Source organism: Lactuca virosa, chromosome 6 (assembly GCF_052849685.1).
Source record: "Lactuca virosa cultivar CGN04683 chromosome 6, Lactuca_virosa_CGN04683_v6, whole genome shotgun sequence".
In the NCBI taxonomy this organism is placed as follows: Eukaryota; Viridiplantae; Streptophyta; class Magnoliopsida; order Asterales; family Asteraceae; genus Lactuca; species Lactuca virosa.
The window spans coordinates 200,454,146-200,479,898 of record NC_136431.1 but is presented as its reverse complement, the minus strand read 5'-3'; the positions used below and the strand labels follow the sequence as shown (position 1 = coordinate 200,479,898).

Here is a 25,753-nt window from a genome sequence, read left to right as displayed (position 1 = left end):
GAAAAAGATCAAAACTTTCCTAGTCCATGAGGTCCAAGAAAACATTCTAAAATGATCAAAAGGTGTTGGAGTCCAAATATGAAACATACAATGTTCTTGGGACCTTAGAGAGTAATAAAGTTGCAAACTTTATCCTGAACTCTCACTCAAAACACATTAAAATGGACCAAAACACCAGATACACTTAGATCCAAAGATGAAATGCAATAAAGTTTGGAACTTTATAACTTACAAAGGTCTAGAAGGTAGGTGAAAGTTGAGATCTTCAATTTCCAAGCTTCAAGGATCAATCTTGCATGAAAACATTACTCCAAAACCACCAAAAACTCCAAAATGGATGAGAGGGAGAGGGGAGGCTCAAATTTTGAAAATAGAGGCTAGGGTTTCTCTCAGGAAGTTCTAGATATGATGGAGGCCAAGAAAATACCCTAAAACATGGATCATTACCTTTAAATATCTTGAAAACCCTAAAAATTTTGTGGGCTTTGGGCTGCATAGTTCTCATGTCGTGAGAATATATTCTCACCTCATGAGGACTCTCATGTCGTGAGAATTATTTCTTACCCCATGAGAACGAGTTTTCACCTAATTTCACTCAAACTTCAAACAATCATAACTTCTTCATTTAAACTCTGTTTCCGGCGTTCTTTATATGCACGAAAAGGTATTGATGAGCCCCACAACCCTATCTAATTACTTTTTACTTAAAACACATCAAACTAAAATCCTTAACTCATAAAAGAAATCTCAAACATCACTTTTTCCATTTTACCCTTTGACTCCAAGACACAAACCAATGCTTCAATCACTTATCCAACATTATCATCATCCAATAAGGTATAAACCCCATTCCATTGAAGCCCAATGACTTTACTTGATCCATTTATTGACCACAACCCCGAAATAAGACATTTCTCGAAACAGGATGTTACACAACCCAAGCTTCTTAAAACCAAGTTGAGACAAATCCTTAACCAAATATTCAATTCTACCCAAGTTTGACCAAAAGTCAATGGTCAAAGCTAAGGTCAAACTTTCCAACAACAGCTCTCCACGCCGTGGCCTTCCTTGTCCGCGTCGTGGGAACTAAATTCCAAAATAGTCGATGATTCCCCAATCGCCACGTCGTGGCAGCCTAAGGCCACATCGTGGGGACCGGTCCGAACAGCTCAAACGAGTTTAATCCATTTTCTTCTGATTTCAAGAGCTCCAAAGCTCATATCTGATCTTTTTCAAGGTCTTAACTGATAAAGTTTCTAACTCTATCTATTAAGAAGGTCCAAACCACCAAGATGTGGACTTTAAGTCTCAAAGGGAACCAAAATGCATCTTTCTTAACTTAATTCATTAAGTCCTAGTCTCCAACCTTCATATATAGATCAACATGATGTTTAGATGGATAAAGTTTCCAACTTTATCCATAATAATGCCACAATCATTCAAGATCTAAACTTTAATACACCAAAATGGCCTAAACGACCAAGATAACTTGCATGGCTATAAGGGAAGGCAAAAGATCATAACTTTCCTAGTCTAAGAGGTCCAAGAAAACATTCTAAACTGATTAAAAGGTATTAGAGTCCAGATCTGAAACATACAATATTCTTGGGACCTTGGAGAGTAATAAAGTTGCAAACTTTATTCCCAACTCTCACTCAAAACTCATTAAAGTAGACCAAAACACCAAATACACTTAGATCCAAAGATGAAATGCAATAAAGCTTGGAACTTTATAACTTACAAATGTCTAGAAGGTGGATGAAAGTTGAGATTTTCAATTGCCAAGCTTCAAGGATCAATCTTGCATGAAAACATTGCTCTAAAACCACCAAAAACTCTAAAAAAATGGATAAGAGAGGAGAAGGGAGGCTCAAATCTTGAAAACGGAGGCTAGGGTTTCTCCCAAGAGGTTCTAGATATGATGGAGGCTAAGAAAATACCCTAAAACATGAATCCTTACCTTTAAATACCTTGAAAACCCTAAAAATTTTGTGGGCTTTAGGCTGCACAATTCTCATGTCGTGAGAATATATTCTCACCTCGTGAGGACTCTCATGTCGTGAGAATTACTTCTCACCCCGTGAGAACGGGTTTTCACCCAGTTTCACTCCAACTTCAAATAGACATAACTTCTCCGTTTCAACTCTGTTTTCGACATTCTTTATATGAATGGAAAGGTATTGACGATCCTCACAACCCTATCTAATTACTTTTGACTAAATACATGTCGAACTAAAACCATAATCCATGCAAGAAGCCCAAAATATTACTTTTCCCATTTTACCTTTTTTCTTCCAAGCACAAATCAAAGGCTTTAATCACTTATCCAACATTATCATCATCCAATAAGATCTAAACCTCATTCCCTTGAAGCCCAAGGCTTTTGCTTGATCCATTTATTGTCGACAATCTCGAAATAAGAAACTTCTTGAAACAATATGTTACAAAAACATTCGAACAACATGTCGATTGTAGGTCAAAACGTTTAAAAACATCAGAATTCGACTACACTACATGAAATATTCGTGTTAAAATTGACTTTAACAATGATGTTGCCATTCAAATTACACCACCTTTCCACCTAATGGGAAGAGACACAGAGAAACACAAAGAGAAAGGTAAAGCCATATATTTGAATTAGTTGAAAGTGATAGATATTTGGATGAGTTGAAAGTGATGTGTGAGGAGATCAAAGGTCTAAATGCAAGATTAGACAAACTTTTAGATTTCTCTACGAAAAAAGAACTTATTAAACAAAATGTTGATGATATGAAACTCTTAATGCAAACACAACTCACTACATCTTGGAGAAACATGAATTAACTTTGGTGGTAAAAGTCAAAATTAGGAAAATGTATAACCTTTAGTTTTTTTTTTCTTTTTTAAGCGTATGTTTTTTTCTTTAAGTTTTAGTTTTTTTATTTCATGTTATGTTTTTTGTTAACATTTTAGGTTTAAATTTAATGTTATGTATTTTTTATTTTAATTAATGAAATTTAAGGTTTTTATTTAAATTTAATTGTTTAAAAAAGTTATAAAAAACAAAACAAAAACAAAGTCTCTATATTTTGGCTCTATTGACAAAAAAAGGCATCCCTGATTTTATTTTATTTATTATTATTATTATTATTATTATTATTATTATTTTGCAATTTAACCATTGAAACCGGTAAACACTTGTAAAACAACCCTTGTAACCGGTTAGTGTCAGTTTTAAGGGTTAAATTGCCAGAAAAAAATGATTTTTTCATTAATAAGGTTAAATTTTAAAGACTTTTCTGAATATTTTCTTTTTTATATATATTAAATTTATTTGAAGAAATCTTATATTTATTTATTAAAAACATAAAATAAAGATACCATCTACATCCCTTTCACTAAAAAAAACTCATATTTTTCTTACTAAAAACACAATAATATCATTTTTGGGATTTCTTTATGATTCTTTTTAATAAATATAATTACTGCAATCATAAAGATATCATCTAAATACAATTCTTAAATAGATCTTCATGATATATGTGGCATAGAAATGCTCTCCTTACGACAAATCAACAAAAGTCATATTAATTGTATTTAGCATGTGTTTTTATAACTATTGTAACTCTTATATTAGATTTATTGTCATAAAAGCCCTCATATTTACATGAAATGTGTGGTTATGTCCTAAGTCCAAATTTGTCTTTCGTTAATGCCTCATATTTAGGTAAGTTTTGTTATTTTAGGCTTTTTATCATGTTGTGAAGAGAAAGAACAATAGGTGAACGATGGTGATGATGGTGGGTCGAAAATGAAGAATGCAAAATGTGGGTCAGAGATAGTACTGATGGAGGCTACCAATGTTTTGTGGTGAAGATGGTGGTGATTGTGTGATGTGTAAATATGAGGGTTTTTATGACGATGGTGACCGGCTAAGATGGTGCAAAATCTGATAAAAGGTTAAACTGAAAATTTTGACAAATATGAGGCATTAATGAACATAAAAACGGATTTTTATTGATTTGTCGTAAGAAGTGCATTTCTATGTCACATAGTTTGTATAATGAAGCTCTATTTAAGAATACCAGTCTTTGATAAACCTTTATTTCCAGAGGTGTCATTCATTTGTGAAAGAATCTTCATTAAGTTGTAGTTTTATGGTAAATGTTTTACACGCAAAACCTACAAATTCAACAATGAAGTGGCATATGGCCTAGAAATGCACTTCTTGCGACAAATCAACAAAGTCATCATAAGTTATATAGGATATAGATTATATCTTTATGATTGTAGTAATGATATTTATTAAAGAGAATTACAAAAAAATCCAAAAATGATATATAAATTATCATTATTGTGTTTTTTAATACAAAAAAAAGTTATCTTTATTTTGAGTTTTTTAATAAACATTTATAAGTTTTCTTTAAATAAGTTTAGTATATATAAAAAAGAAAATCTTCAGAAAAGTCTTTAAATTTTAACTTATTAATGAAAAAGTCATCCATGATTATTTATTTATTATTATTATTATTATTTTGCAATTTAACCGGTACTAACCGGTTATAATGGTTGTTTTGCAAATGTTACCGGTTTCAATGGTTAAATTAAAATAATAATAATAATAATAAAAAATAAAAAACTGATTTTTTTTGTTAATAGAGCCAAAATAAAAAGATTTTTTTTTTTACAGATTTTCCAAAAATTAATAACCAGTCCTTGTATATGACAAACCATGATAAAAAAAATTGAGATGATTTTATAGGCTCGGCATCATTAGGTAAGACCAGACAGAATGGAGTGCGGTTTCAGCTGATGTGACATTTGAAATCGTAGTGAACACCACCCCCTATGCGGTTTGGGGAGTGTTGTTTGGGTGTGCGGCCAAAATCAGGAGCGCTCCCTCTCTGTCACTCTTCGGTGTTGTTTGTTTTGGAAGTGGTTAAATGTCTTTTGTCTTTTTTCATGTTTGCGGAAGAAGATGTGCTTTTGAGAAACGTCTACTCGTCAGAAGCGAAGGGAAAGTGCTCAAAAAATATTTTATCCTCTCTCTTCTTTCTCTTTCTTCTTTCCATGGAATACCACTCCTCCTTGTGTGGTAAGAGTGTGGCAAAATGCACCACCTCCAGCCTAATATCATGAATGCATCATTCTCAATCAATTTTGTTTCTCCTTAGATTTTGCTTCTACTGGTTACAACTTTTAAGCAAGAAACAAAACCAAAAGATCAAGTCCAAAACGAAAGCATCAAATTGTGGGAAACTCGTTTCACACTCGCTTCAAGTGTGAGCAAGATTTTAATGGTGATTTATAAGATAAATTTTCAAATGGTCATATAAGACGCCACATGCATACTATGGAAGAATGAAACAAGCAAATTGGTTATGAGCAGTTTCAAAGTTACTAAGAATCTTCCAACAAGCAGAGAACTTTTTGAGTGTCCTTCAACTATATCAGAGGACTCTTCAACTGTATCAGAGGACTACAAGTGTCCTTTCCATCTATCCAAGAGGCAATAAAATACTATTTTTTTAGTTTAATGTTTGTTTATACACAGATCATACCAGGCTCATCATCTCCATAATGCGATCAGGTTTGACCTATATCTTCCGCACATAGACAACAGCAAATTCCTATACCTTATCATAAACCCTAATTCTTCCTCAAATTCGTTAATTTTGAGTAGCTGCGTCTGTTAGACGATCAATGGCGACCATATCGAGTTCAATGTCGATCAAACACGGGATTTCACTGTGGTGTCCTCAGTCTCAGTCGCTCAATCGTCAGCACTCTGGTGTGGTTTATTCGAGAACGAGAAGCCTCCACCGGAGAAACTTCGTCGTTTCTGCATCATCCTCTTTTGCTAATGAGAATCGAGAGTGAGTCTGATTTTACTGTTGCTAGTTTGTTCCTTATGTTACACTTTGATCGATTGAGATTCAACTGAAGGGTTTATGGTCGGAATATTGGATTACTTTCAGATTTGTGATAGTTGGAGGTGGAAATGCTGCTGGATATGCAGCAAGGACTTTTGTGGAACATGGAATGGCCGATGGAAAGCTCTGCATCGTTTCCAAAGAGGTCTTCTCTTTCATTTGTTAATTGATTAGGGTTTAGGGATTAACATGCTACCAATGAATTGCAGGCATATGCTCCATATGAGCGCCCTGCTCTAACAAAAGGTTATCTATTTCCTTTAGACAAAAAGCCAGCTCGTTTGCCTGTAAGCTACTAAGCCAGTTTCCTCAATCTATAAAAATTCAGCTATTTTTGTAGTTTACTTATTATTGTTTCCCACCATTGATACTCTTCTAGGGTTTTCATACTTGTGTGGGTTCAGGAGGTGAGAGGCAAACTCCTGATTGGTATAAGGAGAAAGGGATAGAGGTATTTTTATTTGGACTTCTTTTCTTTATGCAACTAAATAGAAATTATCATTTCACTTCTGTTCCTTTGTGTCTGTTTTACTTTGATTTATGTAAAAGTATAATATATTTAACTACCAAAGTGAAATGCAGATGATTTATGAAGATCCAGTGACAACAATTGATGCAAAGAATCAAACATTGACAACAAATTCAGGAAAAATTCTCAAATATGGAGCCCTCATAGTTGCCACAGGGTGCACTGCATCTAGGTAAAATAAAAAAATAAAAATAGAAAAGATTGTTGTTTATTTTTTGTTAGGGGAAAGGAAAATCTTGAAACTTATCCTCCTTTGCTTCAGATTTCCAGAGAAAATTGGGGGAAACTTACATGGTGTTCACTATATACGCGATGTTGCTGATGCAGATTCATTAATATCATCACTGGTATTTGTTTTTTAATTTATCCTATATCCAACTTGTATTAAGGATATCTATAATTATTATTTTATTATTTTTTTTAGGGGAAAGCACAAAAAGTAGTTATCGTTGGTGGTGGCTATATTGGCATGGAAGTTGCAGCTGCTACTGTTGCCTGGAATCTTGACACAACTGTAAGAATTTACTCCACAATCATTTATTTTATTTTAAATAACAATATTCAATATAACACATAAAATTAAAACTCAGTTGTACAACAACAGGTTATATTTCCAGAAAACCATCTTTTACCAAGGCTGTTTACTCCTTCACTAGCCCAGAAATATGAAGAACTCTACCAACAGAATGGTGTCAAGTTCATGAAGGTTCTCCACCCTACCCCACACACACACATACACACATTAAGAGACTTGATCTTTGTTGACATGATGTTTGATTTTCAGGGTGCATCTATAAAAAGCTTGGAATCAGGTCCTGATGGAAATGTGACTGGTGTTAAACTTGAAAATGGATCCACCATTGAAGCAGACTTAGTAAATAAATTTAGGAATTTACATTTTTGTACAAAGCAAAACTTTTGCTTATTTCATACTTTGCAGGTTGTTATTGGTATTGGAGCAAAACCTGCTGTGGGTCCCTTTGAAAAAGCTGTTACCTTAAATTCAACTGTTGGTGGGATAGAGGTTAGCCTCATGTAATCAATAATTCTAAATGTCAAAAAAACAAAAATTTAATCAATAATTTCAATAAATTACAGGTTGATGGCCTGTTCAGAAGCAATGTACCAGGAATATTCGCTATTGGTGATGTGGCAGCATTCCCACTCAAAGTACACTTTTTTTTTTTTAATAAAAACTAGCTAATTATTGATGACATTTGGATTAATATTATATTTGGTTTTTTTTTTTGGTTTAATAAACAGATGTATGATAGGATTTCACGTGTAGAACATGTGGATCATGCGCGTGGTTCAGCACAGCATTGTGTAAAAGCTTTACTAACTGCACAAACTCACAATTATGATTATCTTCCTTATTTCTATTCGAGAGTTTTTGAATATGAAGGAAGTTCAAGAAAAGTATGGTGGCAATTTTTTGGAGATAATGGTAACAATCTTTGGGATAAATTTATTTTGAGGTAAACTTTGTTTATGAATTGAAATTTCGGATTAAATTTTGTACCCTTGTTGAACAGTTGGAGAGGCAATTCAAATTGGGAATTTTGATCCAAAAATTGCTACATTTTGGTTGGATTCTGGTAATATTCTCTCCCCTCTTTATATTAACTACAACAATAACAATATGTGATTATTGAGAAGTGAGAAGTGAGTGAGGATTAATATGGTTTTGGTGCTTTACAGGTAAATTGAAGGGTGTTCTTCTTGAAAGTGGATCTCCGGAGGTATGTGTTTTTTTTTTTTTTTCAAATTAGGGTGAAATATAAAAAAGCACAACATATTTTCATCATTTTATTGATTTAATCAGTGAAATGTTTTTTTTTTATATGATTGTTATTGTAGGAGTTCCAACTGCTTCCTAAACTTGCAAGGGGTCAACCATCAATTGACAAAGTCAAACTTCAAAATGCAGCTTCTGTTGAGGAAGCCCTTGAGATTGCCAGAGCTTCTTTATAGGTTAGAATTAATCTTTCATCTTTCATTGTTTTATTTCTATTAAGAAAGTATATATGTTTATTATAGCATCCCACTTTCAACTTATTGTTATTATTAATGTGTAGGGAAAAAGGCAGAGTGTATTACGCCATAGTATTTATCTTGAGAGAGGTCAGGATGTGCAACATGTAATGCACAAGGTACAACATGCAGAGCATCTTCTTGGTTGCATTGTATTTAAAGCTTATATGTGAATTTCCCTTTTTGCCCTAAACATGGTGGCTGTAATGAATCATTGCAACGGAAATTATACGTAAGTTGAGTAAAATAAAAAGTAATAATTTTCTTAGCTTCATGTGTAGAACGGAAATTATACATAAGTTGAGGTGTAATAAAAAGTAATAATTTTCTTAACTTCATGTGTAGATTTATTGTTTTAACATGTTATTTATTAAAAAGAAAATGTTATTTCGTTTATGCATATTTGGTGTTTTGATATACATTTGTCGTACATTTGTATTGTGTTGTCGAGTTTTTAAAGAAAAAGAAAAGAATTATTATTTTACTGTAGTTCTTGAGTTAGAAACAAAATTGAATAACAAAATCTACAGCTCTACATGTTTTTCGGTTGAATGAAAAGAAGGCAAAACTGACATGTGTACAAAGGATTAGAATTAGATATTCAGGTTTGATTGAAATATATTGTAGAAGATAACGTTTTTATGTGTTTTTGTTATACGAAATTGTAATACCTATATAGATATATTAGTTGTTTGAGTAATTCAAAAAATCTAATTAAGTAAAAAAATTAATAGATAAAATAGCATTCCCATTTGTTAAATAATATAAATTTATATTATGACAATTAGAGTCGTATTAATTTACTAAATAAGTTCTAAAAGTTAACATCTATAATTCCGACAATTATTTTCTTAAAAACACCAAATATCGTCCTACTTTTCTTCTTAATTATCTTCCTACCTATTTAAAATGATAACAAGTGCCCTAAAATATAATTAATTTTATTAAAATACAACACTTGTCACAATTTCACATAGTTAGGAAGATAAATAGGAAGAAAATGCAAGGACATATTTAATTACTCATATGTTAAAGCAATGTGAGATTGAGAAAGTGATAAACCCCTCAACCGATAATTGTTATTTTTGTCCTATGAGTTTCATAAGATGTCAATACAAAAATATTGCCAAAATTTTGGCAAACAGACCGGATCGGTTGTTAGTCTTGTCCCGTTGACTAACTTTTATTCGAGGTTGATAAATTCTTGATGAAAAAAAAACAAATTTGAATAATTGAAATTGCATGGAGTCAATTATGGTTGCTATGAGATTTCCAGAGTAATGGTTGGAGGTGGATACATGATCGTCTTATTCGTGTCATCGACAACTCTACAACCTCGAAAAGGGTCAACAAGCATCCGTTCCCCTATCACCCTCATCCATTAAACCTCAGTGTTCAACACCCCACCTCCCCTTTCTGCTGGATACCCCTTGATATCCACCGCTACATCACATAGAGATACAACTACCTTATATTATTGACGCTACAACATGAGGATTCTTAAACAGAACCTAAAAAACGTGGATTTGAACACTAGTTCTGAATCAAAACTGAAATCAGGATTTGGGCTGATAGTGTCATGAAGAAGAGAAAGAAAACAATGATGTTGTTTTATTGATTTTTTTTGTTTTTTTTTGCATCTCTATGGCTATTTAATTCCATACATTGAGTGCCTATTTATTTTCCAATCGATCTATATGGATTGATTACAAGTTTGAAATATGGTTATGTGTCTTGAACTTATATTAAATATGATTAATCTTAATTTTGTAACATTTTCAGAGTTGATTAAAATGTGTCATTTTCTCTATTTTTGTTACTGCTATTGCACCAATGAAGTTGCTATTAGAATTTCCATATATTAATAATTAACTCATATTAGCATATCTACCACGTAAGGTATCCTCATGTCATCACTCATCACAAAGATAAGAAATCAAAGTATTTTGCCATTGTCAAACATAAGTAGATCTTTGAGTTATTGATTTTTCTGCATCTATATAGGGTATGACTTAGGAGTGAACTCAAACTATGTACCATAGAAACTACAATTGGTACAAAATTTGCTACCAATACAGAACTAGATATACATGCTACCAACAAGTTTGGTTGGTACAAATTGATAAAAAGTATATATTAACTTCTTTTTAATTTTCAATTGTAATAGTTAAAGACCAACAATGACATGAGACAATTTTGTCGTTTAGTAAAGAAATTAGTAATGTAATAATACCTATTGACTAAGGCTAATATTGTGCTCTTAAAATTGTAAACACCAAGCACAATTTACAATCAAAATTTATGATGTGTTAAGTATGGATTTGACAAATCTGCTTGGTGGGTCAGATACTGCTGTATTCAAAGGGATTCTAAAGCAGTGGTTTGATTCAGTTGTGTTATCCATGATTTGGTTGCTTTGGATGCATCACAATGACAATTTTCAGAGCAAGAAGAATGTAATTGGAGTTTATTTCTGATTCAGTTACATCCATTTCTTAGGATGAATTCCACATGTAGTATGTATAATGCTTGATTCGTTTGAAAATTCTGTATGCCAGGTTAAAAAGAAAGGTAATACTGTAATTTTTGTTTTCATTAGGACAATGCTGCAACTAAATCCAAAACTGATAATTTGACCCTTAAATAAGATGATCCAAATCAGAATCATATCATCTTAATACTAAAAACTGATTATATGCAAATTGAAATCAGAATCCATTGGTATATATCTTTGTGCAGAGAATTAAATATGCATTATAAAAGAAACAGGAAAGCTAGATTCACTACTTTTGTATACATAAATTAAAAACCTTTGATTAAATGACACAAAATATGTATATTGAGGTTATTCTTTTCTTACTTCTTCATTAAAAGCACAACAGTATGAGCTGCAATACTTCTATTTTCTCCAAGACTGTCTACCTTCTCATGTGTTTTAGCTTTGAGGTTCACAACAGTAGGGTCCGCACCTAGAAGCAAAGACAAATTGGCTCGAATTGCCTCTTTATGAGGGCTTAATTTTGGTCTTTGAAGTATCAAAGTCGCATCTAAGTTTCCTAGCTCATAACCAGCCTCATCCATCAATCTCACCTGATATCATATTTTAAATCAATTCACATTCCATACTGTAATTATAAGTTATAACAACCCCTTTTTAATACTATGTTGAGTCCTAGATTTTCTTTTCAACAGAAGCCTTAGGGAAAGAGTAATTGGTTGTTCTTTTAATGCTAGCTTGATTTCTTAGGTCAGGATTTGGGGTGCAACAGATACATTGTAGAATATGTTTGAGTGATAGATGCAATGAGTTAAAAGAGTTGATCATAAAGTTTGAAATTTTGATAGAAATTTACAGCTTCTTTGATGAAAACGGATGAGGCTGCTCCTTTCCATTTAGGATCCGAGTCTGGAAAGATCTGTCCAATGTCAGGTAGACCCAAAGCACCCAAGATTGCATCAACAACGCAATGCAACAGCACATCACCTAAAACACCACAATCAATCAGAAGAAGAAAAAAAAAACTACTCTTTTTCAATAAATGTGAAGAATGATTTGCATAATACGGTTTAATGATCGTTAACACTTAATATAACATTTCAAATTTATCTTTGCACTTTCCATTTCTAAGTTAGGTAACTCAGCTGCAAGTCTATTATGTTTCATACTTTTTGCCCCACTCAAATGGGTACATTCATCAAATTTCACAGAAATTCGCGACTGTTCCATCAATTCTATCTCATACAAGTTTCATATGCTCAGAAAGTAAGGTTTGGAGAGATAATTACAAACAGTTAAGATAAATTTGAGAATTGTAATTGTATATTATGAAGTCCATAGAAAATTTCAAATAGAAAACCAAAAGAAAGAACTGAATCAAGTGGCATAGTTGGGATCAGATAATCGCCATAGATTAAAGTAACAATACAACTTACCATCGGAGTGCGCTTCGCAACCTCTGTCATGAGGAATATCAATGCCTCCGATGATGAGAGGGTATCCAGGTTCCAATCTATGAAGATCAAACCCGTGGCCGACTCGGAACGGGAGAATCTTCGAAGGAGTTATCGCGACGGCCGGTTTCTCAGCTTCAACGGCGTTGGCGGCTGCCGCAACTACCACCGGCCGTGATATCGACCTGAGAGAGATAGGTGAGCGTCTGGTGGAGCAGGTGAGGAGAGAGGTGGAAGAAGGTAGAATGGATTGTTGTTTCGAAAAGGCTCCGGTGTGGAACGGAGACGTGTAACACGATGAAGTCGTCGCCATGGCTACTCTGTGGTTTTGCTTGTGAATTGTGAGAGGTGATATGGTGTGTTTTTGAGCTGTGGAGTGATTTTATTCAGAGGTAGGATTAGGTGTGTGCTGGTGCAGGTATCGAGCTTATAAGCTAAAGCCAAGCCATTTATGATTGAACTTCTATTCTAAAAGCATCTATTTATGGTGATGCTCTTTCATGTTGAATTTTTTTAATAAACTTTCTAAATGGGAGCCATATTTGTCTTAGAAACTTTTGTAAATAATTAACATGTTAAATATGAATCAAAAAATTATATTATCACAATAACAAGCTATGCGGATATACTTTTGGTGGTTTTAAACCCAAAAGGCTGATTTGACTGTTTCCTAAGTTTATTTCAGGCTTCCAGTTTGTTAGGACGATAAATAAACGAACATGTACATATATATTTATGCAAATAGATAAGTTAACACAAACATAAGTAATAAGCCTTCAAATTCAAACTTCCAAAACATTTACAATTTGAAAATCATCATTCAGAAATAGAAAATGATTTAAAATGATAACAAAGTATCAGAAGCGCACAAAAGACACTATTAAACTTTTTGTGTAAACGTATTAGCAAACAAGTATAACTTTGGTAGACGTATATCATTAAACTTACATTTTGTTCAAAAAATATCATTGTGTTACCAGTAATAATAAAGACGTATAGCATGTCATGTGGTTGTTGATGTATATTTTACTGTTTATTATGTACAAATTATGTAATTAAACTGTTTTTGTATATATTTTACCGTTAATCTTATATAATTTGTTCAAAAAAATACATATTGTTACATAACAATGGATTTAAACTTAATTGAAACCAATGTTTGAACCAAATACCTCTCTTGACCTTATAGGATGCTAAGCCTTAACATATAAGCCACCAAGATGGTTGTTAATATTATAAAACACAAATAGTTTTTTTACAAATAAACTCAAAATATTTCAATATATAAATACGTATTTTTGCATACATATAAAATATATTTACAATAAGTATGTGTTTTTTGTGTATAAATAGACATTTCAATGTATAAATATATATTTTGACATTTGAAAACTATAGTGTGGTTATATAGTATACATTATTACATGTAAATATATGAATACATAAATTCTCAATTATTCCATTATTTTAGCCGAAGTTAATCATGTAGAGTAAAGCTATAATAGTTTGTATAACTGAGCATTTGTTTATTTATACACTAGTTTATAACTCGTGGAAACCATGGTTACAAAATTAATTAAACTTTAATAGTAAAAAAACTCAAAATTATTAATCAGTTATTTTAAATAAATTATTAATTAAGAGATTTTTTTAGTTATATAAAATTATAATCATTGATTTAAATAAATATGTAAAATTATATCATTTTATAATTTATATTAACTTTATTTTAATTTTTATTCTAATGTTATTAATTTAATGTAATTTGAGTTGAAAATTTAAAATTTGAAATTTGAAATGGATAATCAATAGGTTGACAAGTGACATGCATTAATTAGGAAATATAATAGGATGACACATGACAAAAGAAAAATAAAATATGTATTAATTATGAATGCCTAATATGGTGACACATGTCAAAAGGAGAATAAAACTATTCTTTTATTAGAATAGGAATATTTGAATGTAATAATGTATATCACATGACGAGACTATGGCTTTTAAATGTAAAAATATGTATCTACACATTGAAATGTCTTATTTATAAACAAAAAAACACATTTTTTTGTAGAAATATTTTATATGTATGAAAAAAATGTATTTATGCATTGAAATACTTTAAGCTTATTTGTAAAAATACTTTATATGTATGTAATAATGTGTATTTTTTTAACAAATTATATAAGATTAATGTAATATGTATACAATAATAGTAAAATACGTACAAAAAGGCTTAATGGTATAGTAATATATACATATCAGACATTAAAATCCACGACAACAACCACATGGCATGATACTGGTGACCTACTATTACAAATAACGTAATGATATTTTTTAAACAAAAAGTAAAGTTTAATGGTCATACGTGTACAAAAAGTATAGTTGGTTGGTAATTCGTATACACAATGGTACTTTTTGTACAATTCTAAAATTTTGCTACCCTTCTAGGTCTTTTTCCCTTTAGAAATTTCCATACTAAACAAGCCCCATGAGAAGATCCAAATAGATAACTCAATGATAAAAAGTGTATGTAACATCTTAGTTACGAAATCTCACAAAGGTATATATTTGTAATTTCAAAATCCTATAAGGGTATAACTGTAATTCCAAAAATTCCTTACGAAACTACAAGTCTACAAGCAGCAAAACTGTGCAACCAAATCAATCATTTTGTGTTCTTTACAAGCACTAACGATGTGGCAACTATAGCGAAATACCTAAAGTACCCTTAGGCGAGTCTAAAACATGTCTTTCCCGTTTATCAGATCTAGACAAGGTAATCTAACCGAAAAATTGAGCAGATGCAGACTCGAGAGCAATTTTGGTAAAAGTATTGTGGAGAAAGCATTGAGGTTATAATTGGAAAGTTCCCAATTCCTGTCCATGCCTCTTGAGTAATACTTGCCTTCCACTGGCCCATTCTAGCCTGTATGAGAGATCAAGATTATGAAGCAAGTTTTTCAATCTGTCCATTTCACTCAAGTCCTTTGAATTATCCTGTCAAATGAAGGGTAAAAAGGTCACAATCCATATTTAACTATTGATATTATCCATGGTATATATTACAAAATACCTGTGAAAAGTGCTTCCCGTTACCCATTACACTTGCCATTACACTAGATCTTGTGGAAGTAGGAGAGAAGCCCTCCCATGGAGGAACAAATATCAGTTTAGTGCATTGAACAGGAACAAGATTCCTACTAAGCTTTTCCCACCACATGGATCCCAATGACCACCATCTGATCATTAAACCATGCTCAGAGAAAGCTATCAACCCCTGCCATATATTTCAAAAAAAAATTAATTAATTGAAAAACTTTTATGCATAACACATGACATATAAAGGTTTGTGATGAATGGTTGTACCTCTCCATCAGGTGAAAAGCTCAACACAGAAATTGCAGTATTTGCAGTCGTTTCAGAGGCTCCTCCAAGCAAGGTTGGAAGCCCTGGAGGTCCACTAGCATCCAATATCTTTATTTTTGTCATACTACATTTATACAAAAATTAAAAAAAATGTCATCTATGCAACAAAATAATCAAATAACCAGCTGTAATAAAACATGATGTGGAACCTTTGCATTTCGTACACACGGATGATAGCTTTGTTAATATCTCCGATTGCATCCCCAACAGCTAACCGAGTAGATGAGTCATTAAGGGCTACCATGGGAAAAACACGCACAACTTCTTTTAATGCTGCCATTGAATTTTGTAAGCAACTTCTACGCATGGCCATGTTGCCAGGGTCCATTGTCTGTAGAATAAAATTCACCACCTGCAACCTGGCTAATTTGTTAAACATGATATAGGAAAAGGAAAAACTTGCAAACCAAACATGCCCTTATATAATAATTAAGAAAGGAAAAACTTGCAAACCTTATCAAGGTAAGGAGCCAAATTTCTAGGGGACCCACGAGCAACTCTGATGAGGGTCATGAGGGAGACAATATGAACAGGTGAATCAGAAGCAGTAGACCAAATTTGTCTTTCAATCACATGTAAAAAAGATGTGACATCAGCCATTGCTAAACTGGGTAAAAGAATCCCAACCAAAGATTCCCGGATCTCAAGATTTGTTGTCATTGGCTTAACAGATTGGCCCCTCACATGCTCGATTTGAAGGAAAATATCCGAAATTAAACGAGGTATTTCTGAATTCATGCAAACACTCCATATCCCCTCCATACCTTCTGCCAGAATCTCAGCTGCTGTAGAACTATATTTTTCATTCATAGCCATAACTAATTTTAACAGTGGATGTATGACCAGATTAGCAAGAGTTGACTTTACAAGACTTGGGTACCAAACAACTAAAGCAGCAGCAACAACAATGTGAGAAGTCATTGCATCTTGACTTGTCCCCCCTACACATGATACCCAGTCTTGTCGTTCAAATGACTCTAGCCATGATAACATCTCGGAATCCTCCTTTCCGTTATCATCGTTGGAATTGTGATTCCGGAGTGGAAATGGAATTGCCCTTGAAGCTGCACAGTGGAACAATGAACGTGCTGCCATGCGGACATGTTCACTTTTGTCTTGCCAAAAGCTAATTAAAAGCTGCACATAAAAGAAAAAGAATCAGAAAACAATGCAAACAAACACTATAAGGTTTAGGGTTTCTGTTGCATACATGCATATGAATTAATTACCTGGAGTAAAGGTGGCTTAATGTCGGGAAATTTCTCTGCGAATTTCCGTGTGTAAAATGCAGCTAATGCACTGCAAATAAAAAGTTTGTGATTATCTCACTATCTTTTACATATTACTTTAATCTCTATTCTCTAACCATTTTGTATTACTAATTGAAAAATGTTGGTTTACCTGCTTGCAGTGGAGCATGAATGAGACAAACTAATCATGTGTTGAGCAAGGGACACTATAGTTAAAGACCTCATTGCACAGAACTCTGAAGATGATCTCCAAAGCTGAAACATTAACATAAATGTATTAGATGTGAACAATGATTTTAACTTACAATTGTTAACAAAGAGAAATTGTACCTCTAATGTTGCACTTGGACCAGGAAATGTCAATGTGAGAGACCCTCTGTCCCCAAGCAAACCAGAAGCTACAAAGAAATTTTTGGGCTTCTTGAGCTTCATCTCAGAAACTAACAGCTTGTCAAGCTCATGATCAACATCCCACAAATGTAAAACTGATAAGCTGAACCGAAATAAACATCCTTCTATTGAATGAGCCCAATCAGTGTATTCTGTAGGACCCACATGGGTTTCTTGATCTCCATCTGTACTCAGAGAGCTGTTGATTCTTTCCAGTCCCTTTTTGGGTGTCTGGATCTTAGGTTCATCATTCTGATTTTCAGAAGATTCAGCCCTAAGTGACATCAATGAAGTCATATCAAAAGTCAATGTTGCAATTCCTGGGAAAGGGCAAGAGCATGTAATCGGATATCCGTTGCTTCCGTGGGTCCCATGTTGAATCATCCTTGTAGTGGCATGAGATAAATCTGTTGTTGAAGCAACGCGTTTCTCTGGAGTATTTGGATGAGATTGCGAAACTTGTGTATCTTCAATCACTGGAAGAAGCAATGAGGAAGCAGAAGTGTTCCTCTCCATGGAACTTAGAGAAAAGTTATTCTTATTCCCACTTGTACAAAAATGGTCAAACATTGAATGAGCAGCATTCCCACGAAGAACGCGCTCACGTGCACCTGACTTTATATCCCAAATGTAGAGCACATCAGATGCATCAGATGTTGCTGAATGATTCAGTGAGAAACATGCAAGATAGCCTCTAGTACTATCCCATACTACTTTTGAAGGGATATACGGGTGTCCTGGAAACATTCTTTCCACCGTTAAAGTCTCAAGTGAAGCTAAAGCAACACATGAATCTTCTCCAATGGATAAAAAACAATCACTCCATGGACGATCAGTGTGGGGAGGAGGTAGGATTATCTGGCGTACAGGTTGTACATGATGATGCATCACTGCAACAAGATTGCTGGAGTTGAGATCCCATATACGTATTGTGCAATCCATACTTCCAGAGATTAAAAAAATGGTGGAGTTGAATCCTCTTGAGGTATTCACCATTTGATGTGCAGCTAAACATAGTATAGCACCTGTGTGTCCTGAAAGATATTGCTTCCATGCACATGAATCCACCTCTTCACGTGGACTTCCTTCCACTTTTTCAGAGAACATATTGAACCGAAGAACTTCTATTTCTCCACTATCATATCCATAAACTATCGCATAAGGGGAAGAGTCATTTTCAGAAATAACCATTGAAGAAGTCACCACAAACTCCCTTTTTAAAAGACCATTTGCATTCTTTGAACCCACAAACCACTCATCAAAATAGCTTCCTTTCCCAACCAATTTGCATTCTTGATTAAAGTTTTCACCTTTTGCCCATATCGTTATATGGGGTTTCCAATGCACTGGTTCTTCAGTGTGGAGACAGATTGATTCAATTCGCACAAGATTTTGATTCATTAGAACAAAAGAGAACGATAACTCAACATTAGGAGGATGTGAAACAACAGGGATTGTGTATAGAGGCACATATTTGAAACCTTTCCCTGAATATGAATATGATATGGTAAACATAACTACATAGCCTTTGTTGTTCCACACTGCAAAAGTTTCCACATACATGTTATGGTTTTCCTCCATATCTACCACTGTCTGAACGAAACCGTTTCCAAGAAACAGACACCCTGCAACATCATACTGACAAAGTTGATCATCTAAAAGAGAAATCTCTCCAACCTTAGTGCTACCATCCACCAGCTTAAATATACAATAGGTTGTATACAGAATCGCTAAAACCTGCCCAGAAGCAGCGAATGAAATTGGAAGTTCCCCTTCACTTGACTCTTGAAGCAAATCGGTCATTTCCATGTGAGAAGAATTCTTTTGTGAGTCATCTGAAATATCCTCACTCCGGGTGGTATCCTTTAGTAGTGATACACATTGCATGTTACCAAATGAGTCAGCCATCAGCACTGATTCCTTCTCCATATCACCAACAGGTGTCACTATAGACATGAACTTGAAAGGCCCAATAGATAAAGTACCACGAAACACGGTTTGCACTATTGTTAGGGTATATGAATCGATTATTACAACTGTGCATCTTGAAGGTTTCTTATATTGTGGTTCTATATTTGTCGAAGGTTCACCTAATTCAGTAGAATAATCAAGTGACTGATGGTTGTCTAATGAATTAACAGAGTCAATGAAATGACAGGCAACACATACATATCTCCTATTTTCAGGTAAAGCTTGAACCATGTATGGACTCCCAACCCAAGCTGGCATTTTCCTTCTACGGCTGCAATGTCCACTGTCTCTGCCCCAAACCGATAATACACCATCAGTACACGCACTTATTAGAGAACCATAGTTAACTGAACTAGAGTTTGGTGCCACATTACTTGGATCGCTTATCTTTTCATCTCCTAGAGTCGATGCAGGGAAACAGATACCCATGTCAGAAATTGGTGCAGTATGACCACATAAGATAGCAACCGGTTTAATGTCCTGACAATAGAAATACTCATCAACATGACAAGTGGATGCCTGTTACTTATAGGAAATAGAAAACTTTTGGTGATTGAGGGTTGCAATTGAAAATTGGAGTGTTAAAACTAAGCAATAGGGACCTAGGCAGAATGAGAAACACGTACAGAACTTAAAATTAGCAATAGGGACTCTCAAATAGTCATAATTAACTTCCATACATCAATGGATAAAAACTATCGTCAAAATTGTTGATAAAGAGTTTGTTTGTAAACATTAGTTCTGATGGAAGCATGGAGCTGGAATAAACTATTCAGATTACAGTAGCAAAACAAGTGAAATATCCAAAACATCAATGTTAAGTTTGCATTACTGAAAGTGTTACATTTGATTTAACAGAATTGAAGAGTGGATTCTAGAACCAGTTATGAAAAAAGTGTAGCATTTAGATGTATTCCTGATCTTTTCCAATTCGGAAAGGAACTCCTAACAGATTAATGAGGAGTATGCCCTTAGTTGGAACAATAAGCAAAATTCTAACAAGTCCAGATGTAAACAATAGAAATCCAACACAAAATCACTGAAAAATCACTGCACTAAACAAAACCTAATTAAAATTCATGATCAGATTATAAGTTAAGAGGATGACTGAGTTTCAATTGGTTAAACTTACGTGATCGGAATTAGTTGAAGATAAATTCCACCAGAAGATGGTGCCATCGGATCCGCCGGTGTAGAGAGTCGACGGACGGTCAAGTACGGCGGTGGCGGTAACTTTATGGACCGGTGGCGACTCTGACCATACACAAGCAACAGATCGACACTTCATCGGCGAACAGCTTCTTCAGACCTAGCTGGACGGATCATACAGGAGATGAAATAGATAACCGAACACCGGAAAGTTGCTTGAATTTTTTCTCCTTTTACCTTAAAAATATACTAAATTATAGTATAAGAAAAAATGTAACAAAATTACCAACCAAGAATAACTTGAAAAAAAAAAAAAAAGCTTTTTTATTGGACAAATTGCATAAAAAAATGTTAAGTCTACACAAAATTTAAAATTTATGATTTTGTTTTTCTCAATTAAGTCACTGAAACACCACTTAAATAATTTTATATTTTAAATCCATTTAAAGTATTTTTAGAATGTGATAAACATCTTTTATGGAAATTAGATCCCAATACAAATATCATGGCTTTCAAAATGTCCATAAATCATCTAAGCCTCAATCATTACTCACACCTAAATACATGTTAAAGTAATTGGTTAGATATTATGAATGTCTAGTGACTAATATCAAGACTTCATCATGTTGTAGTTAAGGATTAGCTCAATCTATAACCTATGATAAATTCCTCAAAAATCATTTGAAAACCCATAGAACATCTTTAATTCTTCTGATAAAATCTTTTTTTCCTCTTTACTCTAAAACTATGTGAAGTCATTTACATCTCGTAAATATCGTTACTCTCTTTTCTCTTTGACACATTCAAAATATATAAACATTTAAACACAACATAAATGGAAAGTATACAATGCAACATGCAACTACACTTAACCCCATTCATCTTTTTATCCCACTCACTTGTTCTTATTTCATAATAGCAATGGAGACTATGACATAGTTAGCACAAAGAACACTACATCACAACTGTTAGGTTGCACGTCTATTCCTGATTTTTCATTGCATTTTAAATCTTAGTTCTTGCATTTAGTTAACTATTTGGGCACTTACATGTTTTATTCAGAATGTCTGGTACTTCACTATCTTTTGATTTATTTTGCAGGCTTAAGGAGATAGCATGGAGCTTAGATGATGGAGCTTGGAGCATTGGAGCATGAAGAGAAAATGGATCGGTCGTGTTGTGGAAGAGGAATTGAAGACACAACCCGAGTTGTTGCATTTCATCAAAGCAAAGGACCACGTTTGAAGCACGGTCCATGTCACACTGACAGGGGTCATGTTTGTCCTTTTCATCATATATTTGAGCGACATGACTCGGGGTGAAGCTAGACCGAAGACGGAGCCAAGTTTAAAGACTTAATGGAATTTTAGCAAAAAGCACGGTCATGTTGAAAAGACATGGTCAAAACACATGGTCAAAACGCATGGCCTTATGGCAAGCACTTGGCAGTTATTGTGGGGATAAATAGGAGGAAATCGACCTTTTTCAGAGAGATACAGTTTCTAGAGCGAATGGGGGGGGGGGGATTTGGGAGAATTTTTGGAGCTTTTGAAGATCTCTAATCATTGCAAACACTTTTGATTTCCATTTGTAAGCATAGCACAATTTTAATTCCATCATTTTTTTTGTTTGATTTGTTCTTAGCCATGTGTGGGTAAGAAACCCTAATTTTTGTTCTTGTTCAAATCATGTTGATTGCTTGACTTGAAGCATATGGCTTGACATTTGATTTATGATTCTATTTTAGTGATTATGTTCTTTTTTAAACTAGAATCCTTGAATTTGATTTACGTTTGATTGGTCACTTATATGAATTGAATTCTTGTGTAGTTAATTAAATTTTAGGTCACCTAACCGTTCTATAAAGTTAATGATTGGTAACAAACAATATGTTTTCTTATTATAGAACATATATCACATGTTTTCACACTTCCGAGCGTATGAGAAGAAATGAACATTGTTGGCAAGCTTGTACAAAACTTAATGTAGTTTTTCAATATTGTAACATCCTAAAAACTAGATAGAAATTTTCATTTTCAATTAGGAATTACAGCCATAATTTGTTTCCAAAATCCATTACAAAATAAACATGTCAAATTATCAGAGTAACAACATCAGTAAGTGCGGAAAATAGTGGAGAGTGCATGCTGCACCATCAAGTCGGGCCCTTCCCTTTAGTACCGGAAGTACCTGAAACCACAATACAAATTGTAAGCAAAAGCTTAATGAGTTTCCCCAAAATACCACATAACATACAAACAATTGTCATGGGCTACCCCCATGGTCTTTTTCCATGAAATGTCATGGTCTACCCATATGGTCTGATATCCAAGTGTCATGGGCTACCCCCATGGTCTTCCATACAAGTACCAAGGGCTACCCCCGAGGTCTTTCAGACAAGCAACCACACAAACAATTATCGATCCACATGACAAGTAATGGGTCGTCATTGGTGCCTTCGACCCATTGATATAGTGAGGAGACTCACCTCGGTTTGCTGGTAAATACTAACTGCTCGGCTACCGATCCGACAATCTCACACTGAATATACACAAATTACCCTAATCAGAATTAGGTCACAGAGTCAAAACATGGGCCAAAACCCTAAGTCCAAATTCCTAAAATATGACCCATTCGCCTTCCACATAATGGGCCTAACCATATTCGGCCCAACCACAATAACGGACTCCATGGCCCAAAAATCCTAACCATGACACACAAGGCCCATAATAGAAAATTGGTCCCACCTATTCTAAACAGGCCAAGGCCCAAAAGTCGCACAAGTCTAATAATTGACCAACAGCCTACTGGACGTACGCGCAGCGTAACATCAGTACGCTTAGCGTACTCGATCCTCAAGCATTACGTGCAGTGTACATCTTAGTACGCCCAACATACTAAGTTGCTAAGCACTTTTATTCATTAAGTGCTTAATCCATGCAGTCACTTCGTCAACTTCCAGATCTCGGTCAGTTAAGGGATCCTAGGGCATAAAGTTGGCAACTTTATGCCTTTTCATGCCTTATGGGAGCCCCGACATCCCATTTTGTCCATTAAGACTCACTTTAAGGATCCATATTCATGCATAGTGCCATAACAACCATCAAGATAGCATTTTTTATGCCTCTAACACACCAAAGGGACTAAGATCTAGCATTACAAGCTTCTGGAGTTGCCCAAACTCACAAAAGAGAATCTATGGACCAAAAATGAGCTTATGAACAAACCCTAACTCTAAGTATCAAAAGGATTTACAAGGTAGAATCTTTTTACCTCTAAAATCCTCTTAAGAAGGTGTAGAGTCAGGATCTTGAAGCTCAACCACGTCCAAGGCTTGCTCACCAACTTCTTCTTCTTGCAAACACACCAAAAAGGCCACCAAAGTCACTTTCAAGCTCAAGGATCACTCTCAAAGGGTATTAGGGTTTGTAGGGACGTTCAAAGGCAGTGGAGGCTGATAAGAGTGAGGGTTCAAGGTCATAAGTGAACTTAAAAAGGGCTCATGCCCTAAAATTAGGGTTTTAATGAATGGTTATGTACGCCCCGCATACGCTTCATACGCCTAACATACGTGGCCTAAGGTCTCGACTCCGCATGCACTTGTACGCTAAGCGTACATAGACGTATGACCAGCGTACGAAGGGACTTCATTTGCAAAAAACTCAACAACCCAATGACTAAAAGGAACATACCAAAATCTGAGTGTTACAAATACAATATAAGAGCATGTTTAGGTTGAATTAGTAAAGCTAGGTCTAGTCAAAGAGCGTGTTCTGGTTAGATAATTTGGCAAGCGAGAGGTATTAGAGTGTGTTAATATCTTTCGGTACCAACTTAGAATAGAAATCATGAATTACATCAAGACATAATCAAGTTAAATGACAACATTGAGAACTAGAACTAGAACCATTCCAACAAATTGTTTACAAATCTGTTTAGTTTTCTGCATATTTTCAAAGTAGATTTTTATTTATATTATTTCAAATTTTGCATACAAACCCACATTTTTTATATGACTAAAGTACCTTGTGCAAAAAGGTATAGACTTTTGTCCTGTGTCTCTGAGGATCGACCTGACTTGCCTTGTACCACTTATTAGTGCATTGTAGCACTGTATTTAGAGTCTATTGTACCCCTATTATTTGTTGGGTTTGACACACCTAACAACAACTCCCCTCATTTCTCTTTATTCTCACATGGGTATGGGTGTGCTATCAATCATTGGTCCCATACTTGAGGTATCTAGCCTCAGGTACAAGTGGGCATGTATAGAATACCATACTACTCTTTGTTCTTTATAGTTCTCATTTGCAATGGACTTTGGAGGGATACACTAGTCTTTTCCCACTCTTACATAAATGCACATATATTAATGCAAATACTCTTAAATTTTCTTTAACTCTTTACTTTTTATGAAACTCTTTTATGAAAATATTTTCATGAATGCACATATAGATGATCACATATTGAAACACATAGAAAATAGTTGAAGTAATCTCAAACAATTTCTCATTGTAAAACATTTTGTTTTTAAGGAACATGTATTCGATAGTACTCACTTCAATGGAATCAAAGTTATTATTCTATTCTTAAGCTTGTATAACCATCAAACACTACCTATTGTCATTAACAAATATTTGTTACAAAATGACTAAAATATCCCTATAGGGTTCTTAACACTTTTGACTTCATTATAAACTTGTTTCTCTTATATTAGCTTATACTAAGAATTTTGGAGCAATCGGAAGTCGAATACTAGGATTTTCATAAAGTCAAGTACACTTAACAAGGGTTGGACATGCCACTTGTGGAATTGCACTAGAATTCCACATGCCCCAATGTGAAAATTTTCTCTTTTAAGTTATGTGCATTGCACTAGTATCTTCAAATGCTCACCAAACTTCATCAAGGGGTTTTAATGGACCAAATTAGGGTCATTAACATTATATATACTAAATTAAGTCCTATCTTCTTATGACTTAATCATTAAGACCTTTAGAGGTAATATAAGCTTTAGGAATGCTTATATGAACATCATAATACCAACAAAGATCTTGATAATTCCAAATGAACAATTCATCAACATTGATTTATCTAAGCTGTTATTCCATCCGTAATCTCCTCATCTATCATTCATG

At 34.0% G+C, this 25,753-nt stretch overlaps 3 protein-coding genes across 5 annotated transcripts; 1 reads left to right on the top strand and 2 right to left on the bottom strand.

Annotated features, from left to right (window-relative positions):
* Positions 1-5,320: 5,320 nt before the first annotated feature.
* On the top strand, positions 5,321-8,808 carry MDAR6 (monodehydroascorbate reductase 6). The gene is made up of 17 exons (XM_079055549.1): positions 5,321-5,569; positions 5,663-5,855; positions 5,958-6,057; positions 6,122-6,199; positions 6,292-6,363; positions 6,495-6,613; positions 6,704-6,788; positions 6,866-6,955; positions 7,046-7,147; positions 7,226-7,315; positions 7,382-7,465; positions 7,540-7,611; positions 7,705-7,888; positions 7,977-8,039; positions 8,143-8,183; positions 8,302-8,415; positions 8,520-8,808. The coding sequence occupies exons 1-16, from the start codon at positions 5,560-5,562 to the stop codon at positions 8,413-8,415; spliced, it is 1,497 nt and encodes a 498-aa protein (XP_078911675.1). The 5' UTR covers positions 5,321-5,559; the 3' UTR covers positions 8,520-8,808.
* Positions 8,809-11,177: 2,369 nt separating this feature from the next.
* Positions 11,178-12,858, bottom strand: ISPF (isoprenoid F). Its single transcript, XM_079056454.1, has 3 exons — positions 12,409-12,858; positions 11,829-11,959; positions 11,178-11,565 (listed from the first exon to the last, which is right to left on the bottom strand). Exons 1-3 carry the CDS (start codon positions 12,737-12,739, stop codon positions 11,332-11,334), a joined length of 696 nt encoding a protein of 231 aa, XP_078912580.1. The 5' UTR covers positions 12,740-12,858; the 3' UTR covers positions 11,178-11,331.
* Positions 12,859-14,926: 2,068 nt separating this feature from the next.
* On the bottom strand, positions 14,927-20,851 carry LOC145118915 (Transducin/WD40 repeat-like superfamily protein). Of its 3 annotated transcripts, none has more exons than XM_079054568.1 (9): positions 20,599-20,849; positions 17,436-19,946; positions 17,257-17,360; positions 17,085-17,154; positions 16,309-16,992; positions 16,005-16,207; positions 15,796-15,919; positions 15,503-15,706; positions 14,927-15,426 (listed from the first exon to the last, which is right to left on the bottom strand). In XM_079054568.1, the coding sequence occupies exons 1-9, from the start codon at positions 20,752-20,754 to the stop codon at positions 15,283-15,285; spliced, it is 4,200 nt and encodes a 1,399-aa protein (XP_078910694.1). In that variant the 5' UTR covers positions 20,755-20,849; the 3' UTR covers positions 14,927-15,282. The 3 variants fall into 3 exon arrangements, with proteins under 3 accessions (XP_078910694.1, XP_078910695.1, XP_078910696.1); XM_079054569.1 differs by having other exon boundaries at positions 17,436-19,864; positions 20,599-20,735; XM_079054570.1 differs by lacking the exons at positions 14,927-15,426; positions 15,503-15,706; positions 15,796-15,919 and having other exon boundaries at positions 16,022-16,214; positions 20,599-20,851.
* Positions 20,852-25,753: the final 4,902 nt, after the last annotated feature.

Coding starts and splice junctions, on each gene's coding strand:
- LOC145118915 (XM_079054568.1), bottom strand. CDS start 20,754: ATGAAGTGTCGATCTGTTGCTTGTGTATGGTCAGAGTCGCCACCGGTC. Junction 17,155..17,256: donor TCATGCTCCACTGCAAGCAG/GTAAACCAACAT, acceptor TTTTATTTGCAG/TGCATTAGCTGCATTTTACA. Junction 15,920..16,004: donor CGTGTGTACGAAATGCAAAG/GTTCCACATCAT, acceptor GTATAAATGTAG/TATGACAAAAATAAAGATAT.
- ISPF (XM_079056454.1), bottom strand. CDS start 12,739: ATGGCGACGACTTCATCGTGTTACACGTCTCCGTTCCACACCGGAGCC. Junction 11,960..12,408: donor TTGCGAAGCGCACTCCGATG/GTAAGTTGTATT, acceptor GTGGTGTTTTAG/GTGATGTGCTGTTGCATTGC. Junction 11,566..11,828: donor CCGTTTTCATCAAAGAAGCT/GTAAATTTCTAT, acceptor ATATGATATCAG/GTGAGATTGATGGATGAGGC.
- MDAR6 (XM_079055549.1), top strand. Junction 6,789..6,865: donor ATTCATTAATATCATCACTG/GTATTTGTTTTT, acceptor TATTTTTTTTAG/GGGAAAGCACAAAAAGTAGT. Junction 8,040..8,142: donor TACATTTTGGTTGGATTCTG/GTAATATTCTCT, acceptor GGTGCTTTACAG/GTAAATTGAAGGGTGTTCTT.